The 21,196-nt window shown below is 31.8% G+C and overlaps 2 protein-coding genes and 1 long non-coding RNA gene across 5 annotated transcripts; 1 reads left to right on the top strand and 2 right to left on the bottom strand.

Moving 5' to 3' along the window:
- The first annotated feature begins 585 nt into the window (after positions 1-585).
- Positions 586-5,854, top strand: LOC126691986 (probable pectinesterase 15). Its single transcript, XM_050387325.1, has 5 exons — positions 586-1,102; positions 1,342-1,513; positions 2,870-3,076; positions 4,326-4,576; positions 5,320-5,854. The coding sequence occupies exons 1-5, from the start codon at positions 609-611 to the stop codon at positions 5,519-5,521; spliced, it is 1,326 nt and encodes a 441-aa protein (XP_050243282.1). The 5' UTR covers positions 586-608; the 3' UTR covers positions 5,522-5,854.
- Positions 5,855-5,936: 82 nt separating this feature from the next.
- Positions 5,937-6,730, bottom strand: LOC126691987 (non-specific lipid-transfer protein 1-like). The gene is made up of 2 exons (XM_050387326.1): positions 6,230-6,730; positions 5,937-6,146 (listed from the first exon to the last, which is right to left on the bottom strand). The coding sequence occupies exons 1-2, from the start codon at positions 6,580-6,582 to the stop codon at positions 6,137-6,139; spliced, it is 363 nt and encodes a 120-aa protein (XP_050243283.1). The 5' UTR covers positions 6,583-6,730; the 3' UTR covers positions 5,937-6,136.
- A 1,492-nt stretch (positions 6,731-8,222) lies between these two features.
- Positions 8,223-20,996, bottom strand: LOC126691985 (uncharacterized). Of its 3 annotated transcripts, none has more exons than XR_007644915.1 (4): positions 20,778-20,995; positions 20,618-20,678; positions 17,511-17,607; positions 8,223-8,474 (listed from the first exon to the last, which is right to left on the bottom strand). It is a non-coding gene; the product is annotated as an uncharacterized LOC126691985 (long non-coding RNA). The 3 variants fall into 3 exon arrangements; XR_007644916.1 differs by lacking the exon at positions 8,223-8,474 and adding an exon at positions 11,042-11,354 and having other exon boundaries at positions 20,778-20,996; XR_007644914.1 differs by lacking the exon at positions 8,223-8,474 and having other exon boundaries at positions 17,294-17,607; positions 20,778-20,991.
- Between the last annotated feature and the right edge of the window lie 200 nt (positions 20,997-21,196).

Here is a 21,196-nt window from a genome sequence, read left to right as displayed (position 1 = left end):
GCCTCATGTGGCCATGCCATACGATAGAATTTCTTCATTTGGATTCGCTTGCGGGCTAAGGCTTATGTTTTTTGGATAATAATATGGGCTAAGGCTTCTTTTTACCAAAAGCAGGTGCTCCAATTATGGAAGGTGTCCCTATATATCAAAAAATCAAAAGCATAAGCTTTCTTTGAATTGTTCTTTGTAGCTAAAAAGGATATAGCAATCCTTATTTGCCTTGCAGTAATTATCGTAGTTAGAAACGATAGAATGAGGATTTATAGCCCATTCCAATTTGAAGTTTGAGGCTTGACTAAATTGAGTTTAGTGGAGCTAAGCTAAAATCATTATTCGAGAGCTGTCAAAGAGACAGAGTCACGAGTTAGACACGTGCACGCAAAACCCTAGTGCTTTCGGTGATTTCATCAATGGCACAATATTATTCTCTGGCTTGGCGTGTATATTTTCCATTCTCCATTGCAGCCCATTCTCTTTTTCTCTATTTACTTTCCGTATTACTTATTAAGGCAAGCCTTTTCATCATCCTCTCCCCACCATCACCACACAAAGTCCATGCTTTCGTACCAGGCAAGCCAATTACGCATCAATGACCTCAACGTTCTCACATGATAAAGACTATACTTCACTCCTACGTCTTTTTTTCACTCAAAATGACATACACAAGATTAACTGACGCCAATGCCTTAACCATGAGAATCAAAATAATCTTCTGGCTCTCTGGCTTTTCCATTGCACTCCTCTCCGTCATAATCGCTCTGTATGCCATCCTTCCTTCCTCTACTTTTAGGACTGCCATTATTTCTCAAAACAGTTTCAGCCTTGCTATTTTCAAGAAGGTTGTTCAGCAAAGTGGCGTCGATGATTTTCTGTCCCGCCTAACACTCATAGTGTCTGGAGACCATCATCGAAGGAAGCCGGAAAGGAAATGCGACAACAGAAAATGGAAGTCTAGGCTCATCTCCATCTACAATGTGGCCCTCGTTTTGACAGTTGACTTGAAGGGATGCGGGGATTTTAGTAGTGTCCAGGAGGCAGTAAATGCTGTTCCTGACAGTAGCCCCTCTAGGATCCTCATCGTTATTGATTCTGGTACATACAGGTCATTCTCTCATACAAAGTATTCATCCCTCGATTTTTTTTTTTTTTGATTTATCATAATCGTTATAAAATAAGTTATTTACAAGCATATGCAATTATAAATACAACGGCCTAGTATATATTATCAAAGAGAAAATAGACTCCCCAGATGAAGTTGCAATATTTATCGGATACCACTAAATATAAAATTCATGCATCAAACATTAGCATACAATAAAATGGATTACCATGTGTTGGCAGGGAAAAAGTGGTAGTAAACACCAACAAGACAAATTTGATATTTCAAGGTCAGGGATATCTTAACACAGCTATAGCATGGAATGACACTGCAAATTCTACTGGAGGGACTTCATACAGTTCTTCAGTTGCCATTTTTGCCGCCAACTTCACTGCTTACAACATCAGCTTTGAGGTAACTGATGTAGTTTGAGTTATGCTGACCAAAAAGGAGACAATATATAATTATATACACACATAAAGAGTCATGGAAACACACGAAACTTATTACATTGATTGCTTTCTTTGTGAATTTAATTAGGAATCACGGATATTTTATTTGGAGTGTTGTACTCATGTCGGACATGTGTTGGATACTTGACACTTCTCGGACACTTTTGTATGCATGTTTCAATTGTGTCCTTTTTTAAAAATTAAAAAAAAAATGTTGGATATAGTCAGGACACAAGAACAAGAGGAATCGAATACCCTTCACAAAACAAAGAGAAAATTCATACTCTGAATTATAATATTGCATTTGAAAATTAATAAATATCTTATATATATATACAAGATAGAAATTCTACTATAATTTAATCTAAAAATAAATATCTTTATTCTTGATTTGTATTCTAATTTGAGTAATGCTATAAATACAAGCTATTTTACAATATTTTTACAAACTATTGATGTGACAAATTCTTATTAGTTCTAATATGAGTCTACCACTAACATCACATTTATGTTTATCAACAGTTATTTGAAATTTACTAAAACCACATCAGCAGTTTGTAAAAATATTATAAATTAGTTTGTCTGTAGCATTACTCTTCTAATTTTTGAACATCATTTAATAGTAATGAATTTGCTTTATTATCCATTATTACCATAAATGATTAATCATATATAGAAATAAAACATTCATTATTTCTCTTAAATTTATATATGTTTAATATTAAATGAAAAATAAATTTTTAACTATATATAAAAATATAAAGCTAAAATGCAAAACTAACCTTCTAAATTTTTTCAGATTTCATTTCAGACCTTTAACTTTGTTTTCGTTCATTTTACTCTTCTAAGTTTCAAATTTATTCAATTAAGACATTTTTGTCAACTTTTATTAAAAAATTTTGAAAAAAAAAATCTGGAAAATATTTTTCAATCATTAGTTGAATTTTTTTAATTTAAAAAATGTGAAGAAAAATTTAAAAAATTGAAAAATTAACCACGACATATAACAAATGTTGATAGAAAAATCTTAATTGAATAAATTTGAAAATTAGAAGACTGAAATGAAATCTGAAGAAACTTAGATGGTCAGTTTTGCATTTTAGTCAAAAAAAATATTTAATAATTAATTGATATACATATTTTCATCATATCCGTGTCCTATTTTTCAAATATTACTCAATTACTTCCATTGTTTAAATTGACTATTGCAATAAAGTATTCAATTTCTTTATATCCAAAATTCCCTTTGGGGTTTTCTTTTGAGACCATTTCCTTTTTGGTGATTTATTTATTTATTTATTTATTTTTCTTTCAAAAGAACACAGCTCCTCCTCCATTCCCTGGAATGGTTGGAGCGCAAGCCGTGGCACTCAAAATTGCAGGCGATATGGCTGCATTTTATGGATGTGGATTTTATGGAGCCCAAGACACTCTTTATGATGAAAGTGGGAGGCATTATTTCAGAGAATGTTTCATCCAAGGGTCCATCGATTTCATTTTTGGAAATGGTAGATCTCTCTATGAGGTAGTCATGCAACCCTTTTCATCAAGAACATGTTTTTTTAGTTTTCCTTCTGCTGTAAGGCATTCAACATTTATATCATTCTTGTATTAATCAATATATTTTCCTAGAAATGGTTTCTTCTCTTTTGCTATATATCCACTATCAAAATATCAAAACACTTTTATTTAAATAAAAAATAAAAAATTTTAATCATAAAAGGACGCTGTTGTGAAGGTAAAAATCATGTAGGCACTTTTAATTAAGGTGGTACTAATGTATTTGCCACAATTTCTACTCGATTAACACGACAATAGACAACCAATGATGCAGTTAGGATTTCGGTTAGGGATGCAAGATTAAAGCCACTCACACACAAAGGGTCTAATGGCTCCTCGATGATTCAATCCCTATGAACTATTGACACTAAAAATAATAATTAAATAATCAATGCAAGAGACTAATCTAAGTTAAGTATATAAAGTTTAAATATATAATTTGATTAATAAAAATAAATTGGGAAAACAAATTAATGTAAAAGTGTTAAAGAATAATAATATACTAGAATTCAATTTTCTTTCTCCATTTATATATCTATATAATATCTAAATGTTGAAACATAGTATTTATTGTTACTACATTCCTAATTATTCTAATTATTCAAAATTTGACTTTATCACAAAAACACAAACTTTAAAACCCAAAAAAAAAAAGGAGTCAAGAGATCAAAGAAAAAAATTAGTGAAGGGATGGAGGCAATAAAAGTTAAAACCATGAGAAAATAAGACATAAGTTTTTTTTTTATTTAATAATTATTTTAAGTTTAAAATATGGTTTGGCTGTTTTGAGTTCAAGTGCCCTTAATCAAATTTTATGTTATCTCTTAAATTTATAAATTTTTTTTACTTATAGAAATTATATATAACATATTATTCTTATCTTTGTGTTGGGGCAAGTCAAAATCAACGTAGATGCCCATTTCCCTACCTCTCTTGATGACAACAATAGAGTAGAACAAAAAAAAGATCAGAAGGAAAAGACAAATTAGTTATATGGTAAAGAACACCTTCAAAATGTTCATTGTAGTTTACTTGCTGATAGCAACACTCCATCTACGTACCATATATTTCCCATTGACTTCATTTTCCTTCTTTGAAATTGTCTTTATTTCTTTCTCTATAATTCCTTATTATACCCATACCCATTTTACTCTATAATCTGTGCATTAAGCAATATGATTTATATATTGTGGACATATTAATTAATATGACAGGGGTGCAACATTAATTCAATAGCAAAACAAGTCTCCGATGAGATCAGTGGCTCTATCACAGCTCAAGCTAGGCAGTCGATGAATGAGCAAACAGGATTTTCGTTTGTGAATTGTAACATCAGTGGAAGTGGGAAAGTATGGCTTGGGCGAGCTTGGGGAGTTTATGCAACTGTTGTCTTCTCCACAACATATATGTCAGATGTCGTAGCTCCAGTTGGCTGGAATGATTGGCAAGACCCCTCTAGAGACCAGTTTGTGCCTTATCCATTTTACTTTTCTCCATATATATATATATATATATATATAGATTCTCATAGAAGCTTGTCTTTAAATTATCATATAGTTTTACTTTTTTTATTCTATAATTTTTTTTTCTTGGTCAATAATTGTGGGTGGGTTCACCCTCAGTATATTAATAATTAGTTTAAAGAAGAATTAAGAGGAAAAAGAGACGATTTGTGGATGCAATTTTTTTTGTTGTAATTTTTCTCATAACCTTGATGTCAGTCATAAGAGTGGCGAAAAAGAAAGAAAGAAAGATAGATTCATAAGAAAATGATAGGCAACTAATCAAAATATGTTACTTCAAAATTAATGTAAAAGTTATGGTCTTAGAAGAATTAAGAAAAAATAGTTTAAAGAAAAAAAAAAAAAAAAAAAAAAAAACTCTATTGTTCTACCTTTAGTGACATTAGTGAAATAGCCAAATTGCACTTAAATTAAAATGCTATGAATATTTTAGCAAAACAGTTTAGAGGGAAAAAAGATTCTCTCTATTTCAAATGAAATGAAGAGTGCATTTTACCATTAAAATTTTGTTTTTTAGATTTAGTAGTTTACATAGTGTCATGTTATTTAAAATTTTGAATAACGTGGTACTAATTAAATACACCTTTAAATTTGTAATATTTAATCGATAATGTTTCTCTATTTCATTATGAGGCACTTGAAAACATGTGATACTTAATTTTTTCTAACTTCCATAAAAATACAGGACGGTCTTCTTTGGAGAGTATCAATGTTTGGGACCAGGAGCAAATTACACAAATAGGACTTCATATGGAAAGCAACTTGAGCAATCTGAAGCAACTCTCTACATGGATATTACCTATATTAACGGAGATGAATGGCTAAGTTATCATCGAAATCATTTATTTCCTCTTGATTGGATATTCCAATCAAGAGGAAATAAATGATTTCGATGATAACTTAGTCATTCATCTTCGTTAATAAAGAAGATATTCATGCTTCTTATTATATGTAAGAATTTTTCATTTTTGTGCTCAAGAAATGAGAGAGAATGTAACTTAAGCATAATCCTTGAGGTTTGAGTCAAAATTAGATAACAAGTGTTTTAGGATGGTTTTATTTTATTTTTAACAAATTTCTAAAATTAAAAAGAGAAAAGAATAAAAGGAAGTGGCTTGTCAATTGTACTACTACTATTATTGAAACAATCATTTTAATTTCTTTTGAGACGTATAACTTTTAAATTTGTTATATATTAAAGAAAAGTCTCTTAAAGGCAAGTAAGGATTACCAAAGTGAGTCAATCATGTTGGCATGGACATCCTGTATTCCAAAAAATTTACTCCTCACGTAGCACAAACATTGCAAAAGTAGAAATAAGTCCTATTAATAATTTCTGTAAGTTCAATAGGTTGGATTATTTCATAATAACCCGTATACATTGATACTATTTCTTATTAAATAATAACACTTCAACATTGTGCCATAACACACAGGGAAGCTAGCTTTCCTTGAAGCTTTATTTTTATCTTCATAGAATACTCCAGTATGTAGAAATAGAATTAGTCCACCCTGCAAATTATCAAATTCATAAAATTAGTATATGTTAAATCATGTATCAGTTCTAGATAGAGAATTATATATAAGAGATTTACTTGGAACAATCAGTAGTGGGTGTGATTTTGTAGGAACAAGTAGTGCCACAAGTCTGAGGAAGTGTTCCAACTAGTTCATAGTTGATTCCTGGGATCTTTGAAAGACCATCCATGATGCAACTACATGCGGCTCTGTGATCTTGTGTGGTATTTGAAGCAGCGTTGAGTGCTTTAATACCTTCACAACACGCTGGAGGAACTGTTCCTCCAAAAATGGCATAACTGATACATGGGGTCAACAAGTTTGTCACCTCAGCACATGTTAGACTTGCATCAACATGTGAAGCAACAACCAACATGCACACAAGCACTGCTGCTGTGAAAGCCATAGAAGAAACTGCGAACCTTGCCATTGTAATAATGATGTTAGCCTCTCTCACACAGATATGATTACTTTTGGGTGTTGAGGTACACAAAATGATTCTAGGCCTTTTAAAGAGTGGCAAGGATGAGGGTTGGCTCTTTTGAGGCTTCGTCTGTTACCATTGAGTCTAATGGCTGCGAGGAAACTCAGTCTGAGGCTGAGACTAGCTAAAGAATTTTCTAGGTCAGAAACTCAGAATAGTCTTCAGTAAGAAGCCAATAATGCTAATTAATGGACCTTAGATTATCTATGATTAATGGACCTTAGTGTGGAAAAAAATGAGTTACGTGATTGAATGGACCTTAGTGTGGAAAAAAATGAGTTACAATAATGGACCTTAGTGTGGAAAAAAATGAGTTACGTGATTGATTATCTATGATTAAGCAGCCTTGATTTGCGGTGGGGGACTTGGATAAGTAAGAATTGGGCTCTTGAGTGAAACTATGCCTACAAAGTGAATTGGACTTGGGCCTTAGTTGCAGGCTGCCCTGATTGGTAAATACATCATCGGGAGGGTTGGAATACACAACAAATGAATCCAAATGCAGCCACATCTAGTCATTGCATCAACACTCTTGTTATGTTATCTTCCAGGTAACAGTGATTTATTTCAATTTTTCTAAAGCTGCTGATGTTTATATGATGCTAAAGATACACTTTTAGCATTTGGGGTTGTTTTTATTTTGACCTTTTATATTTCAAAATTTTCATTTTAGCTCTTTATGATTGGTTTCATTTTCATATTAATCAAACAATCCTTTTTGGTAATAATTTGACTGCTAAGCGCACTTTATGCAAGTTTAGGGTCCGTTTGGATACAGTTGAAAACTGAAACTGAAAACTAAAAAACACTGTAGCAAAATAATTTTTAAATGTGTAAATAATACCGTAAGACCTATTTTTAATAAAAAAAATTGCTGAAAAGTGAGATTTGTGAGTCCCATGAACAGTGCACGGGACCCACTAATGTGGCTAAAAACTGTTTGACAAATCAAATATTGCTACTACTGTTTATGAGCAGTAGCTGTAACAATAAAATTTGTCCCTAAAACGCGTGAAAAAAAAAAGAAACAAAAGAAAAGAAAAACGCCAGATGCAGACGCTTTTAGCCGAATCGAAACGTACACTTCATATTTCATGAAACACTCGTTCTAAAATATTGAGAAATTGGGAAATGCATGAACTTTTATTGAGGTATTAAAAAAATATGTTTTGGAAAGTTTGACCAATATGAAAATTGAATTAAACATGAAGGTATGTAAAAATCAATATAAAACAACTCAAAACTTTAATTTTTTTTTTTTTTTAATCCGTCATGGTTTTTTATTTTAATTTTTTTCATATTGACTAATGATTGAAAGGTATGATCTTGTTGCAAGTGTCTTGGGGGTGGGGAGAGATATTTTTAGAAAATGTACTTGGATTAATTGCTTAGAGACACATCACAAGAGCGCAATCATTTTGCGAGGACATTGTCGGGAGGCTTCTGATGCAATTCACGAACCACTCGCACAATATACATGAGTCCCAATTTTTTAAGTAACCATAGTTTAGGGAAAGTTCAGCTATACCCTTGGATTCCTTTCATACTTTTAGCATGGGCGAGTTTTTGTTTTTTAAGAATTAATATGAGGTTATCCAACTGAGTATTTTCTTTTTGAGGTAGACATTTCTAAAATCAAAATAGGTTTTTACAGATATAGACGTGAAATCTTTTCAAAAATTGATATAAAAAGTAAATCTAATAAAATAATCTAGTCTTTTTGTGAAGTACATTTTTAGTTTCATGTTCATTATTTAGAGCATTCCCAATAGCATTTTGCATTACCTTGTAGCAACCAAAAAAACACCAAAACAGACATCCCATCAGATTATGTATTCCTGTAGCAAACAATAGATATTACCATACTAAAATGCAAATATACTTATTATGGTGCAGCAAATGCAAACAATAGATATGCTTATTTGATTCACTTGTCTTTCTCTCTCCAATTGACCGATTTGTGTTTTGTTTATAAAAGATTATATAAAAAAAGTCATTTTATATTGTTATAATCGAATGGGTTGTTAAATAGAGAATGAGATGTGTTGTATATTGTTTAAGTGATGGTGTAAAATAAATAAAGTAGATTTTAGAGGTGTAAAATGCCTTTTTCATTGGATTGCTCTTACAATATATTCTACATAGGTATGTTAGGACATTTTAAGAGGGTAACACATGCCCACTTGGGCTCACAAATGTTTTGCCTCCAATCCCCAGCTCCCAAAATACCAGCCTCACCCAGAATTTAAGTTGAGGTATATCACCTTCATGACCATCTTAGAGGTGAAAGAAAATATAAATGAGCATTATATTGTAAATTAAGAACCATAGAAAATGGTCAATCACCCTCTAAAATATAAAATAAAATATCAATTTGGGATGTTTTCTTACAACAGCACTCACATTTTGTTATTATAAATGAACATTAGTCCTCCTGTTTAGAGGTTATTTCTTTTCCTTTACTGAAGTAGATCAAAGAGGACTTCTCTGCTCGTAACCTCAGTAGCATTCTCATTAACGTTAGCAATGTTTTTCTATTGCTTTGTTGTTTTAGTTAATAAAAAAAATATTTATTACTTTTATCTTCATTTTGAGTGCAAAAAACAAAATTTCAATTTGGCTTTAAAAAATACGAACAAACTTTATTGCTTGTATCCTCATTTTTTGAGCGCAAAAAACAAAATCTTAATTTGGCTTTTACTCTAAGTCTCTAATTAAAAATTGTCTCAATTTGTTATGGCTAAGGCACAATGAGGAATAGAGGACACATAGCTTCTTTACTTGAGAATATCTCATTCCTTCCTAGACCTCTATGGACCATGTCTATTAGCAGACAACTATCTCTAAGCCCGACAACCAATATGTTCAACACACCACATGCTAATGCTGTAATGCAACAAGTCTAAAGCTCCTTAACATGTATTAGTTGTGCAGCTAAGTATATATGTATATCTTCTCATAGAAATTACCAAATACCAGTCCATATGAAATGAGGTAACTTGGACACTGAATATCATTCTTGTCACTATTTAGGATAACAATTTTTCGTGTGCAAATACAAATCTAAGAAATGGATTCTACAGGAGGAGGATTGTAACATGAGAAATGCAAGAGGGTCAACCTTTTTTAAATATACAACATGAATTTTGACAATGAGAAGCTCTATTGCACTCGTAATCTTTGAAGAATGAGAACCAACCATATAAAATCTATGTTGAGAATTCAAGTATCATAAACAAATCTTTATTCTTCTGATCATTATTTTGTAATTGAAAACAATTACAAATATTTTTTTTAATTACATAAAATTAAGTGCTTATATCATAATCAATTAATGTTGTTATCACATCTAAAACACCAGCATGCATGGTTGGCCTACGGCCTACCAACTAAAGATTGTCATTAATCAAAACAATAATGCACTTTACCTTCCAAATTCTAGTCATTGTTTCAAATCTAGGGTTCATATGTATGATCTTTATGGCCATAAAGGTCATTGCATGATAAATGTTAATATAAGAATTAAGAATCTCTTCTTTGCTTTCACATTATATATATACATTCGAGTGCAAATCTGTTCCTGTTGGAGACAAGACTTACGGAATGTACATGGGCATTCGGTTGTGGGCATTTTTATACGTGGTTCACTATGGGAATTTGGTTGTTAATGTTGTTGTTGTCTCTGCTAAATATTGTGCAATGTTCTAGTTTAGTTTGATGATTTAACTATATGTTTTTTTAGCGTTATTGACTAATGTTGTACTTCAATTTTAAATCAATAAAGTTTTCTTTCTTTTAATTAAAAAAAAAATATTGAGTCCAAATTCATATAACCAACTTTAGTTCAAATGAAGGCTTTCACATTTTCTGGCAAAAGACAAGATTAATATTGAGAAAGAATTATATCTCTATTGCCAAAAATTAATTCAAAAGCAACCACAATAATAAGAATGCTCAAAAGAACGCGTGCCATTAATGAGAGATCATAAAACGAATGGTTCCCTTTCTACCGAGAGAAATCCTCCAACAAAAATATATTACCTTTTAAAAATAATTGAATCGAAGTTTCCTTCTTTTAAAATAGGTCGGATTTGGATCCTATTTTTTGCTTCATGTTAGATTAGGCTTATGGGTTTGGGTCCAATTTTTTTAAGGCCTACCTACTAGTACATTTTATAGTTACATTTAGAACAGTTAAAATGTTACAATAGAGCAAAAAGCTTGGAACTTAATTAGTGTGCGCCTCATGTGCCTCCTAATATTTTCAAGAGTTCAAATCATTTCTCCCTATTATAACTATCAAATTATTTTAAAAAAATTTATATAAATAAATATATATATATATATATATAATATAATATATTATAATATAATATAAAGGTTACAATTGAAAGAACAAACAAAATAGAAAATAGAAAATATTCTGCGTCTTTTTTGCTAGGTAAATGAGTATATAAGACAACTCGTGTTTGGAAGTCTCTACTCTCCATCTGTGTATGATCATCTCAACAAGAAAAAAATAACAATACATAATTAAATTTAAATCATTAATTTGAGGATTTGAGTATCACACTAACACTAACACTAACACTATCAACATAAACTTTGAAGAATCATAATCATCAGCCAATGTTAATCCCCCGCCATGAAAAGCACAAGCTCCACGGGTTGTTAAGAGTGTTGTTTCCAATTTATCAAATACTTTTCTCTTTACCTTTCTGACAATAATCATGATAAATTAGTTCATTTAAACATTTTTTGTGTAAAAAATTAGTTAATTTGATCATTTTATCCAAATACGTTAGCAAGTGAAATCATTTATGTTGTTTTTATTTTTAAAATAATATTCTTCAATCAAAAAGATTTATCAAATAGCACAACTCATGAGTGCTTTCAATTATATTTGTTTTTATTAAAAAATTGATAGATAAACCATAAATACTAACTTTGATAAAAAAAATTAAACCGTAAGGACTAATTTAACAATTGACAAAATTGGGGACAGCTCAACTTAACCAATCCAAAGTCCCTCCCTTTTAAGATGTCTTGTTCTCAGGAAGCGAAACTCTTTTGGTACTTGTGGAGTTCGTTTTGTCGGGTGTTGTGGTGGTGGTCAAGTCCAAATCATGTCTTCTTTGATGTGGTGGTGGTGCAGGAGGAGTTATGGTACGAGTGATTCAGTTTTTTTTTTTTTTTTTTTTTTTGAGAAAAGGTACGAGTGATATAGGTGAGAGAGAGAGAGAGAGAGAGAGAGAGTTGGGGTTCTGTTTTACTTACGTAAATGTGTTGACTATGGTTAATTGCATATGACATAAGATACATGTTAGCTTCATAAACCTAGTTTGGAAGAGTTCTTTCAATTTGTGTTGTAAAAGTGAAGGGTCTAAAAATTTAATTGTTCTTAAATCTATACCAATTTACAATTACTTTTTTTTTTTTTCAATCTTCTTATGGGTTGCGGGAAAACAATTACTTCTTTTAATCCTTTTTTATTTTTTGATTGTTTTTCTTCATAAATGATTAAATTATAAACAGATCGATATGTTCAAAATTTCCAACCATGTCATCCGACAGCTAGGCAACATTTGATAGCTCATAGCTAATCAAAATATATTATATATGTAACTCCAATCAATAACCTAAATTAGTTAAGATCCTCTTTAAATGTTATGGAACATCTTTTTTTTCTTAAGAATGAATTAAAAATAACCTCAAAGGGAGTATTTTGTTGGAACACAAAGAATATTTGATTCCGAACTCAAACATAAAAAAACTCAAAATTATGGATATATGTATTAGCTTCTTTATGTATGTGCTTCACTTGAACCAGTCAGTTTCTAGTGATCAACTAGTTGTCATCTCTTGATATTTTCGAGACATGTATGACTTTCAAATCCTCTCCTTCGATTTTAATTCTCAAATCATAAACAAAAAAAATTCCCACAATTTAGCAATCAACGAATTGAAATGAGTAATGTTAGAAGTGTCAACTAAAAACTTATAATTTATATACTGTCAAGAACTTTATAGTTCAATTCATTAGCACATCCTAAAATTTCTAATAGAGACCAAGGTTCAAATACCCCCAACTCTAAACTATTAAATTATCTAATCTCTCTATGAGGTAGACATGCAACTCTTTTCTTCTGCTGTAAGGCATTCAACATTTAGATCATTCTTGTATTAATCAATATATTTTCCTAGAAATGCTTTCTTCTCTTTTGCAATCCACTATTAAAATATCAAAACACTTTTATTTTTTAAAATAATAAAAAAATTTAATCGTAAAAGGAAGCTGTTGTGAAGGTAAAAATCATGTAGGCACTTTTAATTATGGAGGTACTAATGTATTGGCCACAATTTCTATTTGATTAACACTACAATAGACTGTTTCAAAAAAAAAAAAAAAAAAAAAAAAAAAACACTACAATAGACAACCAATGATGCAGTTAGGATTTCAATTAGGGATGCAAGATTAAAGCCGATCACACCCAAATGGTCTAATGGCTCCTCCTCCCTAGGAACTTTTGACACTAATAAAAATAACAAAATAATCAATGCAAGAGACTCTCTAAGTTAAGTATATAAAGTATAAATATATAATTTGATTACTAAAAATAAATTGAGAATATTAATTAATGTAAAAGTGTTAAAGTATAATAATATACTAGAATTCAATTTTTTTGCCCCCATTTATATATCTATATATAATATCTAAATGCTTAAATATAACATTTATTGTTACTACATTCCTCTTTAAGTCATATTAGTTAGCATTTCAGTCCACTTAAGTGGAGCAGAGATCATGTCATTGTATTTGATCCATTTGACCCTGGGTTTTAATTCCTCTTCTAGGCTTTTGCTAAAGTAATCCATCTTAAGTGTTTTGGTTCATTTCTCCATCCAAAAAAAAAAAAGTCTTTTAGTTCCAATGGCATAGCGAAAAATAAAGTATTAATTATAGGATGTATTGATGAAGTGATAATACCAAAAAAAAAAAAAAGTAATTTTTTGATAATATTAAAAAAGGAAAATTGTGCATTTTTGGATATGAATGCTCTTAATTAAAAGCTAGCTTTGGAAACCAAATGGCCCATTGAATAAGTGAGTGTTGCCTCACTCTCACTTATTACATTAGGTAGTAAATCTTTGGGCTTTTAAGCCCACTTGGTGTAGTAGGGTAGTTTAGGCTTGGGACTTTTAAGCCCATTCTTGTGTTCAGACCGTCCCATTGTCCGAAACCCTCGTCTCCCTCTCGCCAGAACCCTCATCTCTCTCGCGCGCCAGGTATGCTCTCTCTCTCCATGTATTTGTTTTTTTGTTAGTTTTTTAAGGTGAAAATCGGTGTTTGGTTTGTGATCTGGAAGAACATTTTTTTTTGTGAAATAGCTGATTGAGTAATTTTCTAAATTTACAATAGTTTTTTTTACTTACTCAGCGTTTGATCTCTTCGAGCTCTAGGCTTTCAGATCAGAAACCCTCATCTCCCTCCAGCCAAAACCCTCACATCTCTCTCGTGCCAGGTATGCTCTCTCTCCCTCTCCATTTATGTTTTCGTGTTTGGTTGTTAGTTTTTTTTAGGTGAAAATTAGTGTTTGGTTTGTGATCTATACTTATCTCAGTGTATGATCTCTCCATTTTTTTGTTTAGTTGTTAGTTTTTTTTTAGGTGAAAATCAGTGTTTGGTTTGTGATCTGTACTTATCTCAATGTATGATCTCTCCATTTTTTTGTGTATTCCTTGGAACTTCGGTTTACATGGATTTTGTGGTGACTATTTCTAGGTTTCTTCAAGCTCCATGTCGAAGCACAAATCAAACCGATCTGTCCCCCTTGACGTGTTTCTTAAGATGGTAAGTGTTCAAATCTTAGTTGGATTATGTCCTGTAATATTTCAGCATGCCTTAATGTATACCAAAATTCCTTCAGGGAGAGAGATTCCTGGTGCAAAAAATGCAATACAAAATGGACCGAAATCAGTGCCGATGACTTCTCCAAACACATTAACAAATGCCGATAAGAAAAATTCTTAAAACCAATGCAACTAAAAATTTTATTTATGTAATAAAAACATTAATACAAATGTAATGCAACTGTACAGCGGGGTGCCCAATGCAATCCCAACCCCCAATGCAGGGAAAGGTCACCCCCTGATCATTGAGATGGAAAAGAAAGACAGAGAGAGGAACAAGGAGAAAAAGCTCAAAAACTCAATAGCAAATGCTGAGAAGAAGAGGGCGACGAGGGCAGCAGCAAAGCCGTCCTCTTCTTCTCAACATTTGCTATTGAGCTTTTTCTCCTTCTTCCTCTCTCTCTCTATCTTTCTTTTCCATCTCAATGATCAAGGGGCGACCCTTCCCTGCATTGGGGATTGGGACCGCATTGGACACCCCACTGTACAGTTGCATTACATTTGCATTAATGTTTTTATTACATAAATAAAATTTTCAGTTGCATTGTTTTGAAGAATTTTTCTTACTGGCATTTGTTAATGTGTTTGGAGAAGTCATTGGCACTGATTTCAGCCCAGTTTGTATTGCATTTTCTACACCAGGAATTTGTCTCTCCCTGAAGGAATTTTGGTATACATTAACGCATGCTGAAATATTATCAGGACAGAATCCAACTAAGATCTGAACACTTACTGTCTTAAGAAACACGTCAAGGGGGACAGATCAATTTGATTTGTGCTTCGACATGGACCTTGAAGAAACCTAGAAATAGTCACCACAAAATCCATGTAAACCGAAGTTCCAAGGAATTCACAAAAAAATGGAGAGATCATACACTGAGATACGTACAGATCACAAACCAAACACTAATTTTCACCTAAAAAAAACTAACCAAACAAAAAAATGGAGAGATCATACATTGAGATAAGTACAAATTACAAACCAAACACTGATTTTCACCCAAAAAAAAACTAACAACCAAACACAAAAACATAAATGGAGACATCGAGAGGGAGAGATACCTGGCATGAGAGAGATGTGAGGGTTTTGGCTGGAGGGAGATGAGGGTTTCTGATCTGAAAGCCTAGAGCAAATGCTGAGAAGAAGAGGGCGGTGAGGGCAGCAGCAAACACATCTAACACTTGTCCTCTAAAAAATGACCAATTTAATCTTTTAACACAAACGGAGTTCATGTTTTCTGTTAATAACAATATTTTTACAAAACCAAATTAAAACTCAGATCTACTCTCTCCCTCTTCTTTTCCTAATCTCACCAACTCTATATCTCTCTCAACACCCTTTTTCTTTGCATGTACAAATCTCTCTATATCTCTCTCAACTCCCTTTCTCTTTGCATGTACAAATCTGAAAATAGTCCCTCATGGACCCAGAGATTCATTCTTTGAATTTTTCTCCTTTTTCTTCTTAAAATAGCAACACAAGCAAAGCTTTTTTTTGGTTGTTTTCTTAAAATAATATTATTTTAAGTTAATTACTTTGCTACTTCATGTTTGGTAGCCAGGAAATCTGAGAAAATAAAAGAGAAAATTTGAGAAAATCAACCCCACCCTTTTCTTAATAGATCAACCAACCTTTTTTTTATTTGGGCAACGGGGAAAAGAAAAGGCCATAGGAAAACTCACATCTCCTCCATGTAGAGTTCGGCAACCAAGAAAATCAAAGAGAAAAGCTGAGAAAAAGTCACATCTCCACCATGTAGCTTTTGGCAGACAATAAAATCAAAAGGAAAAGTTCCTTTAAAAAAAGACCCTTTTTCTTCTGTACAAAGAAACCTAGGAAAACCCAATAACTCTAGTCAAGGTCTAACTCCACCACAAAGTTGCCATCAACCCCCAAGCAAATATCAAACTCCTAATACCCACGTTGGCCAAACCCAATCACCCTTAACCCATTGAAAACCGTTGACCCACCACCACAAGATCTCCATCACAAAATAGAGAGATGAGAAAGAAAAAGGATCCATCATCAGCAAGATTCGGACAGCCAAGAAAAGAAGATTGAGAGAGAGAGTCAGGTGAGATTAGGAAAAAAGAAAAAAGAAGAGAGACAGGAGAAAGAGAGTCAGATTCAAACAAGCAAATGAAAAAACAAATTTGAGAGAGATCTGAGTAACGCCAAGCATTAACACCGCTTGTGTTGACGATTAAATTGGTTACTTTTTTAGAAGTTTTGGATGTGTTTGGTATTACCCCAAACCACAGGGTAGTTTATTGGAACTTACCTTCTTTTTTCACTCGACAATTGTTTTAATAAGGGCATATGAATCAATTAATATAAATTACATTTTCTATCCTCTCACTTTTCTTCTCAACCAAACAAAAAAACTTTTTCATCCCTACACTTTTCCACCAAACACAAATAAGTGAAACTAAAATCTCTTCTACCCTCTCACTTTTCCATCCACTCCCCATTTTCTATCCTCCAACTTTCCCGTCCTCCCAACCAAACGGACCCTACAGGTTTATTCTCCATATGCCATACCCTAGCCTCAAGTACAGAGTCTCTTGACATCAATTTCCTCTCATCTTACTTGAGAACTCAATCCCTAATTGAATGCCACTCAGCATTCCCAATATTTCCTTCATTGCCAACAAGGAACTCAGATGGCTTCTTCATTATATATCTAGTTACAACAGCAACCAATACTTATTCCCAAAGGGTCAGATCCTACATCTAGTTAATATCTCCAGCTAATATCTCATATATGAAAATCAAAGCACCATGTTCTACAACTTGTATACGAGACCTAACTTTTTTTTAAAAGGTAGTACATGAGATAACTGGTCAATACTATTAAAGGCATCTCAAAGTCCAAAACAGGCTTGACAATGCACAAAGACAAGAAATGCACTAGAAAAATAAATAATATGTAGAGCAGTAATCTTGAATTAAGCATCCATACCAGCCTTTCTATATCTCTTTTTATCTCAGCTTCAACTAACATGTGAAGCATCATAGCTTGGGCAACAACTCTCTCAATCTTCTTTTTCCACACAAATCTGCATATACACACGATAAGATGTATTAATATATGAATAAACCCATCAAGTATGACTGTGTGAGTCAGTTGTTTTGGCCAAAAGGGTTTGCATGTAATCCAGGGTGGTCTTGCAAAAAAAATGTATATATATATATATATATATATATATACACTTGCCAAAAAAATATTATATGCTTAACTAACCTATTGTGACCACCCTAATAAAAATTTTGAACACCCTGACTTGAGAACTACAAAAATTTGGGTTCAACAAAAACAATAGTGCTACTATATTCACAATATTTTTACAATAATTTTACAACAAATCTAATGTAGTAAGCTGTTACTGATTCTAATTTAGGTCAAATACTAATATTATTTTTTTACCCACCAATAACAGGTTTTTGGATAAGACTTACTTAAAAAAAATGTTATAGACGTAGCATTACTCCAAAATTAATTCTGCCTCCAAACATAATTCTTAATCCCTGTTTTTTTTAAAGCTTAAATAACGACAACAAATTTTAGCTCAAATAACAACAAACATAAACCAAACGAAAAAAAAAAAGACAAGACCAAACAACAAGAAGTGAAAAAATTATTCAACAAAAAGCCTATTATAAAACAAAAGGATAAAATTTGTAGCTCGTCTAACCTATTCAATAAAAATAATTTCTAATTTCATTTTTCTTTAAAAAATGGTACCAAGAAAAATATTGTGATAATTTAAATTTATTAGTGACCACCCTAAAAAAATTCCTAGAGCCACCACTGACTGCCTATGAATAACATGTATAATGCTCAATGAAAAACAAGATTAGATATTAAAAGATTCAAGATTTATGGTCTAGCTTTGATGTGTCTCTTAGAAGCGCACTTTTTAGCCTACCTTGGCCAAAATTCTTGTTCCAAATCGCACACTAATTATCAGACCTTAATTGATACTGCATCTTTAGGATCTTAACACTATTAATATAAACCACGGAATTGGTATATAAAATTAAATGTTATGGTGTGCTGCTATACACTTCACAACCCCTCAAACTCTACAAATTCTATATAGACCCATTTGGGACTGAAATCGTTCCAGTCCACCAATGATCTTATATTGAAAAATTCTTATAGACTTGTTAAGTACTTAAATTATTAACTAGGAAAGGTTAACGAATGCCCTAAGGGCATTGGTTTAAGAACTATTTCTAAAAACATTTTATGGGAAAATGATAAATTTATAAATTTTTTTGACAACTTATATTTCCTATGAAAGTAGTATATCTTTCCTAATATGATTTATTAACAATTGCCCTAAGGGCATCAGTTAACACGACCCTATTAATAATTAGCCATAGGGCATTATGGCTACCAGAAATTCAAGACAAAAATATTGCAAAAAGTACTCATATCTATCAAATCCAAAAAAGTAAAAATTGCTTGACTACCAATTTTTGTGATACTATAGCAAAAGGAAGGGCTTATATAAATTTTATATGTATTAAATTAAAATGCTCTGTTTCAATTTATATAATTATTTGACCACTTGCCTCTCCATAAAAAATAAATAAATAAATAAATAAAAAATTGGGGCTATGGCTGCCAAACACAACATATTCTAGACCCCGCAAAGTAGGAGCTTTGTACACTGTGTATAATCTTTATTTGATCACTTGATTGTTGTATTGCCCAGTGAAAATTATTTTCAATTTATCCTCTTTTTTTTAGATGTGTACATCACTACAATCAGATGTGCACTTGTGCTTTGCACCTAGGCTCTAGGAAGCCTTCCGTGCTTTAAGTGTGACTTGTGCTTTTACCAACATTACTGTCTGTGCTTTTTAGCTACAAAACTAGTGTCACCACCTCCACAAACTCGCAATATAAATTTAAAAATAAATGCCACTATAAATTTAAAAATAAATCCAGCGTATGCATACCAGCAGTTTAAAAAAAAAAATCAGTGTTATATTCGCTAAAACTAAAGTTTAATTTTCAATTGCTTTTGTGAGATTATGATAGCATATTAGCAACAAAATAACAATAATAACAACTAAAATTTAATAAATAATCAAACGGTTCTTATCAAAAGCATATCATATAATAAATTAATGATGATCTCTCATCCTACAAGCCACACACAGCAGATAAAAAAAGTGAAGCCATCCATTAGCCAAGGCTTGCAACAAATAATTATACAAGTAAATGATCAAAAACGGAAAAGTTCTGTCGAATATGTCAAATATTACTTATCAACGAATATGTCAAAGTATTACAATAAGAGTGTTCAACTAACAAAGTCCAAATGGTAGATTTAATTCTTGTATCTAGCAAACCTCTAAAGCACAAACACATTTTGTCAAAGTATGCCGACCTCCATTTTTTTTGAGGATAAAAAATTCTTTCAAGTATTTTATAAAAAAATGCAACACAAGTCATCAAAATATTGAAAATTTTTTATTTTTGATAATTCAATAGTTAAAACAGGGAGGGGAAGTTGGAATCATGTATGTATCCATTGGAAACACCAAGAGTTTGCTAACCAATTGAGTTTCAAGACCCTTGGAAAAATATTTTTGAAGTTTACTAATTAAAATTTTAAATGAAGTGGGAAACAAACAAAATTTTTACAACAATTATTGCCAAAGATCTACGGAGAAAGGACACAGAAGGTCAAAGATATTGTGCTAAAAATTACCAGGTTTTCCAAAACAAAAACAAAACATAGAGAACCTAAAAAAACAAAACAAAAAATTGCCGAAGAAGTAATATTTGAAAAAGAAACATAAATATATGAAAATCTTGTTTCTGAAGGGATAGATATGACAGATTTAGAATCACACCATTCATCATATCTCAAGGAATAAGAGCATTAGCACAAGATGTAGTAAAAAGAAATACCATTTTGACACATCAAAAAACTACATTTTTATTTTAAGGTACCATTTTACAATACACCAAAACCAAAAACAAAAACAAAATCAAATCCAAAACAAAAAACAAATTGAAATAAAGAGAAGAAAAAGAAAAGATCATACCTTTCACGTCAACTGCGCCGATGAACAGCCATAACTAAGAAGGGTTGTTATTGCCAAAGATCTACGGAGAAAAGGACACAGATTTCAAAAACAAAAACAAAACCAAATCCAAAACAAAAAACAAAACCAAATCCAAAACAAAAAACAAATTGAGATGAACCCGTGGACGAGATCAACATCGGGGCGAGATCGACGGAGGCGGAGGCTGGGAAAGATCAGCATCGGGCCGAGAACGCCGGCGGCGTGAGAGTGAGAGGAACAGAGGTGAGAGAGGATACTAGGGTTCTCTCCTTTTTGGAGCTTACATATACAGTAAGTTTTATAAATAAATAATAAAATAAAAATAAAAGGCAGTGATTCCGAGCCTGTGATTATGAAGAGAGAGAGATTTAGGGCCGTTTGGGTATAGTTTTTAAAAATTGTTGTTTAAAAAGATGTGAAAATTGTGGTTTAAAAAGTGTTGTTGAAAAACATATTTTTAGTGTGAATAAAATAAAATAAATGTGTTTGGTATCATGGTTTAAATAACATTTTTCAATATTCAAAAAATATAAAATATGTGTTTGATATGTGTGTTTT

This window comes from Quercus robur, chromosome 7, assembly GCF_932294415.1.
Source record: "Quercus robur chromosome 7, dhQueRobu3.1, whole genome shotgun sequence".
Taxonomy (NCBI): Eukaryota; Viridiplantae; Streptophyta; class Magnoliopsida; order Fagales; family Fagaceae; genus Quercus; species Quercus robur.
This window is presented reverse-complemented; position numbering and strand designations above follow the sequence as displayed.

Excerpts from the sequence above, each read along its gene's own strand:
- LOC126691986 (XM_050387325.1), top strand. The coding sequence starts at position 609 with ATGATAAAGACTATACTTCACTCCTACGTCTTTTTTTCACTCAAAATG. Across the intron at positions 1,514-2,869 it reads CTTACAACATCAGCTTTGAG|AACACAGCTCCTCCTCCATT; the intron begins GTAACTGATGTA and ends TTCTTTCAAAAG. Across the intron at positions 4,577-5,319 it reads CAAGACCCCTCTAGAGACCA|GACGGTCTTCTTTGGAGAGT; the intron begins GTTTGTGCCTTA and ends ATAAAAATACAG.
- LOC126691987 (XM_050387326.1), bottom strand. The coding sequence starts at position 6,582 with ATGGCAAGGTTCGCAGTTTCTTCTATGGCTTTCACAGCAGCAGTGCTT.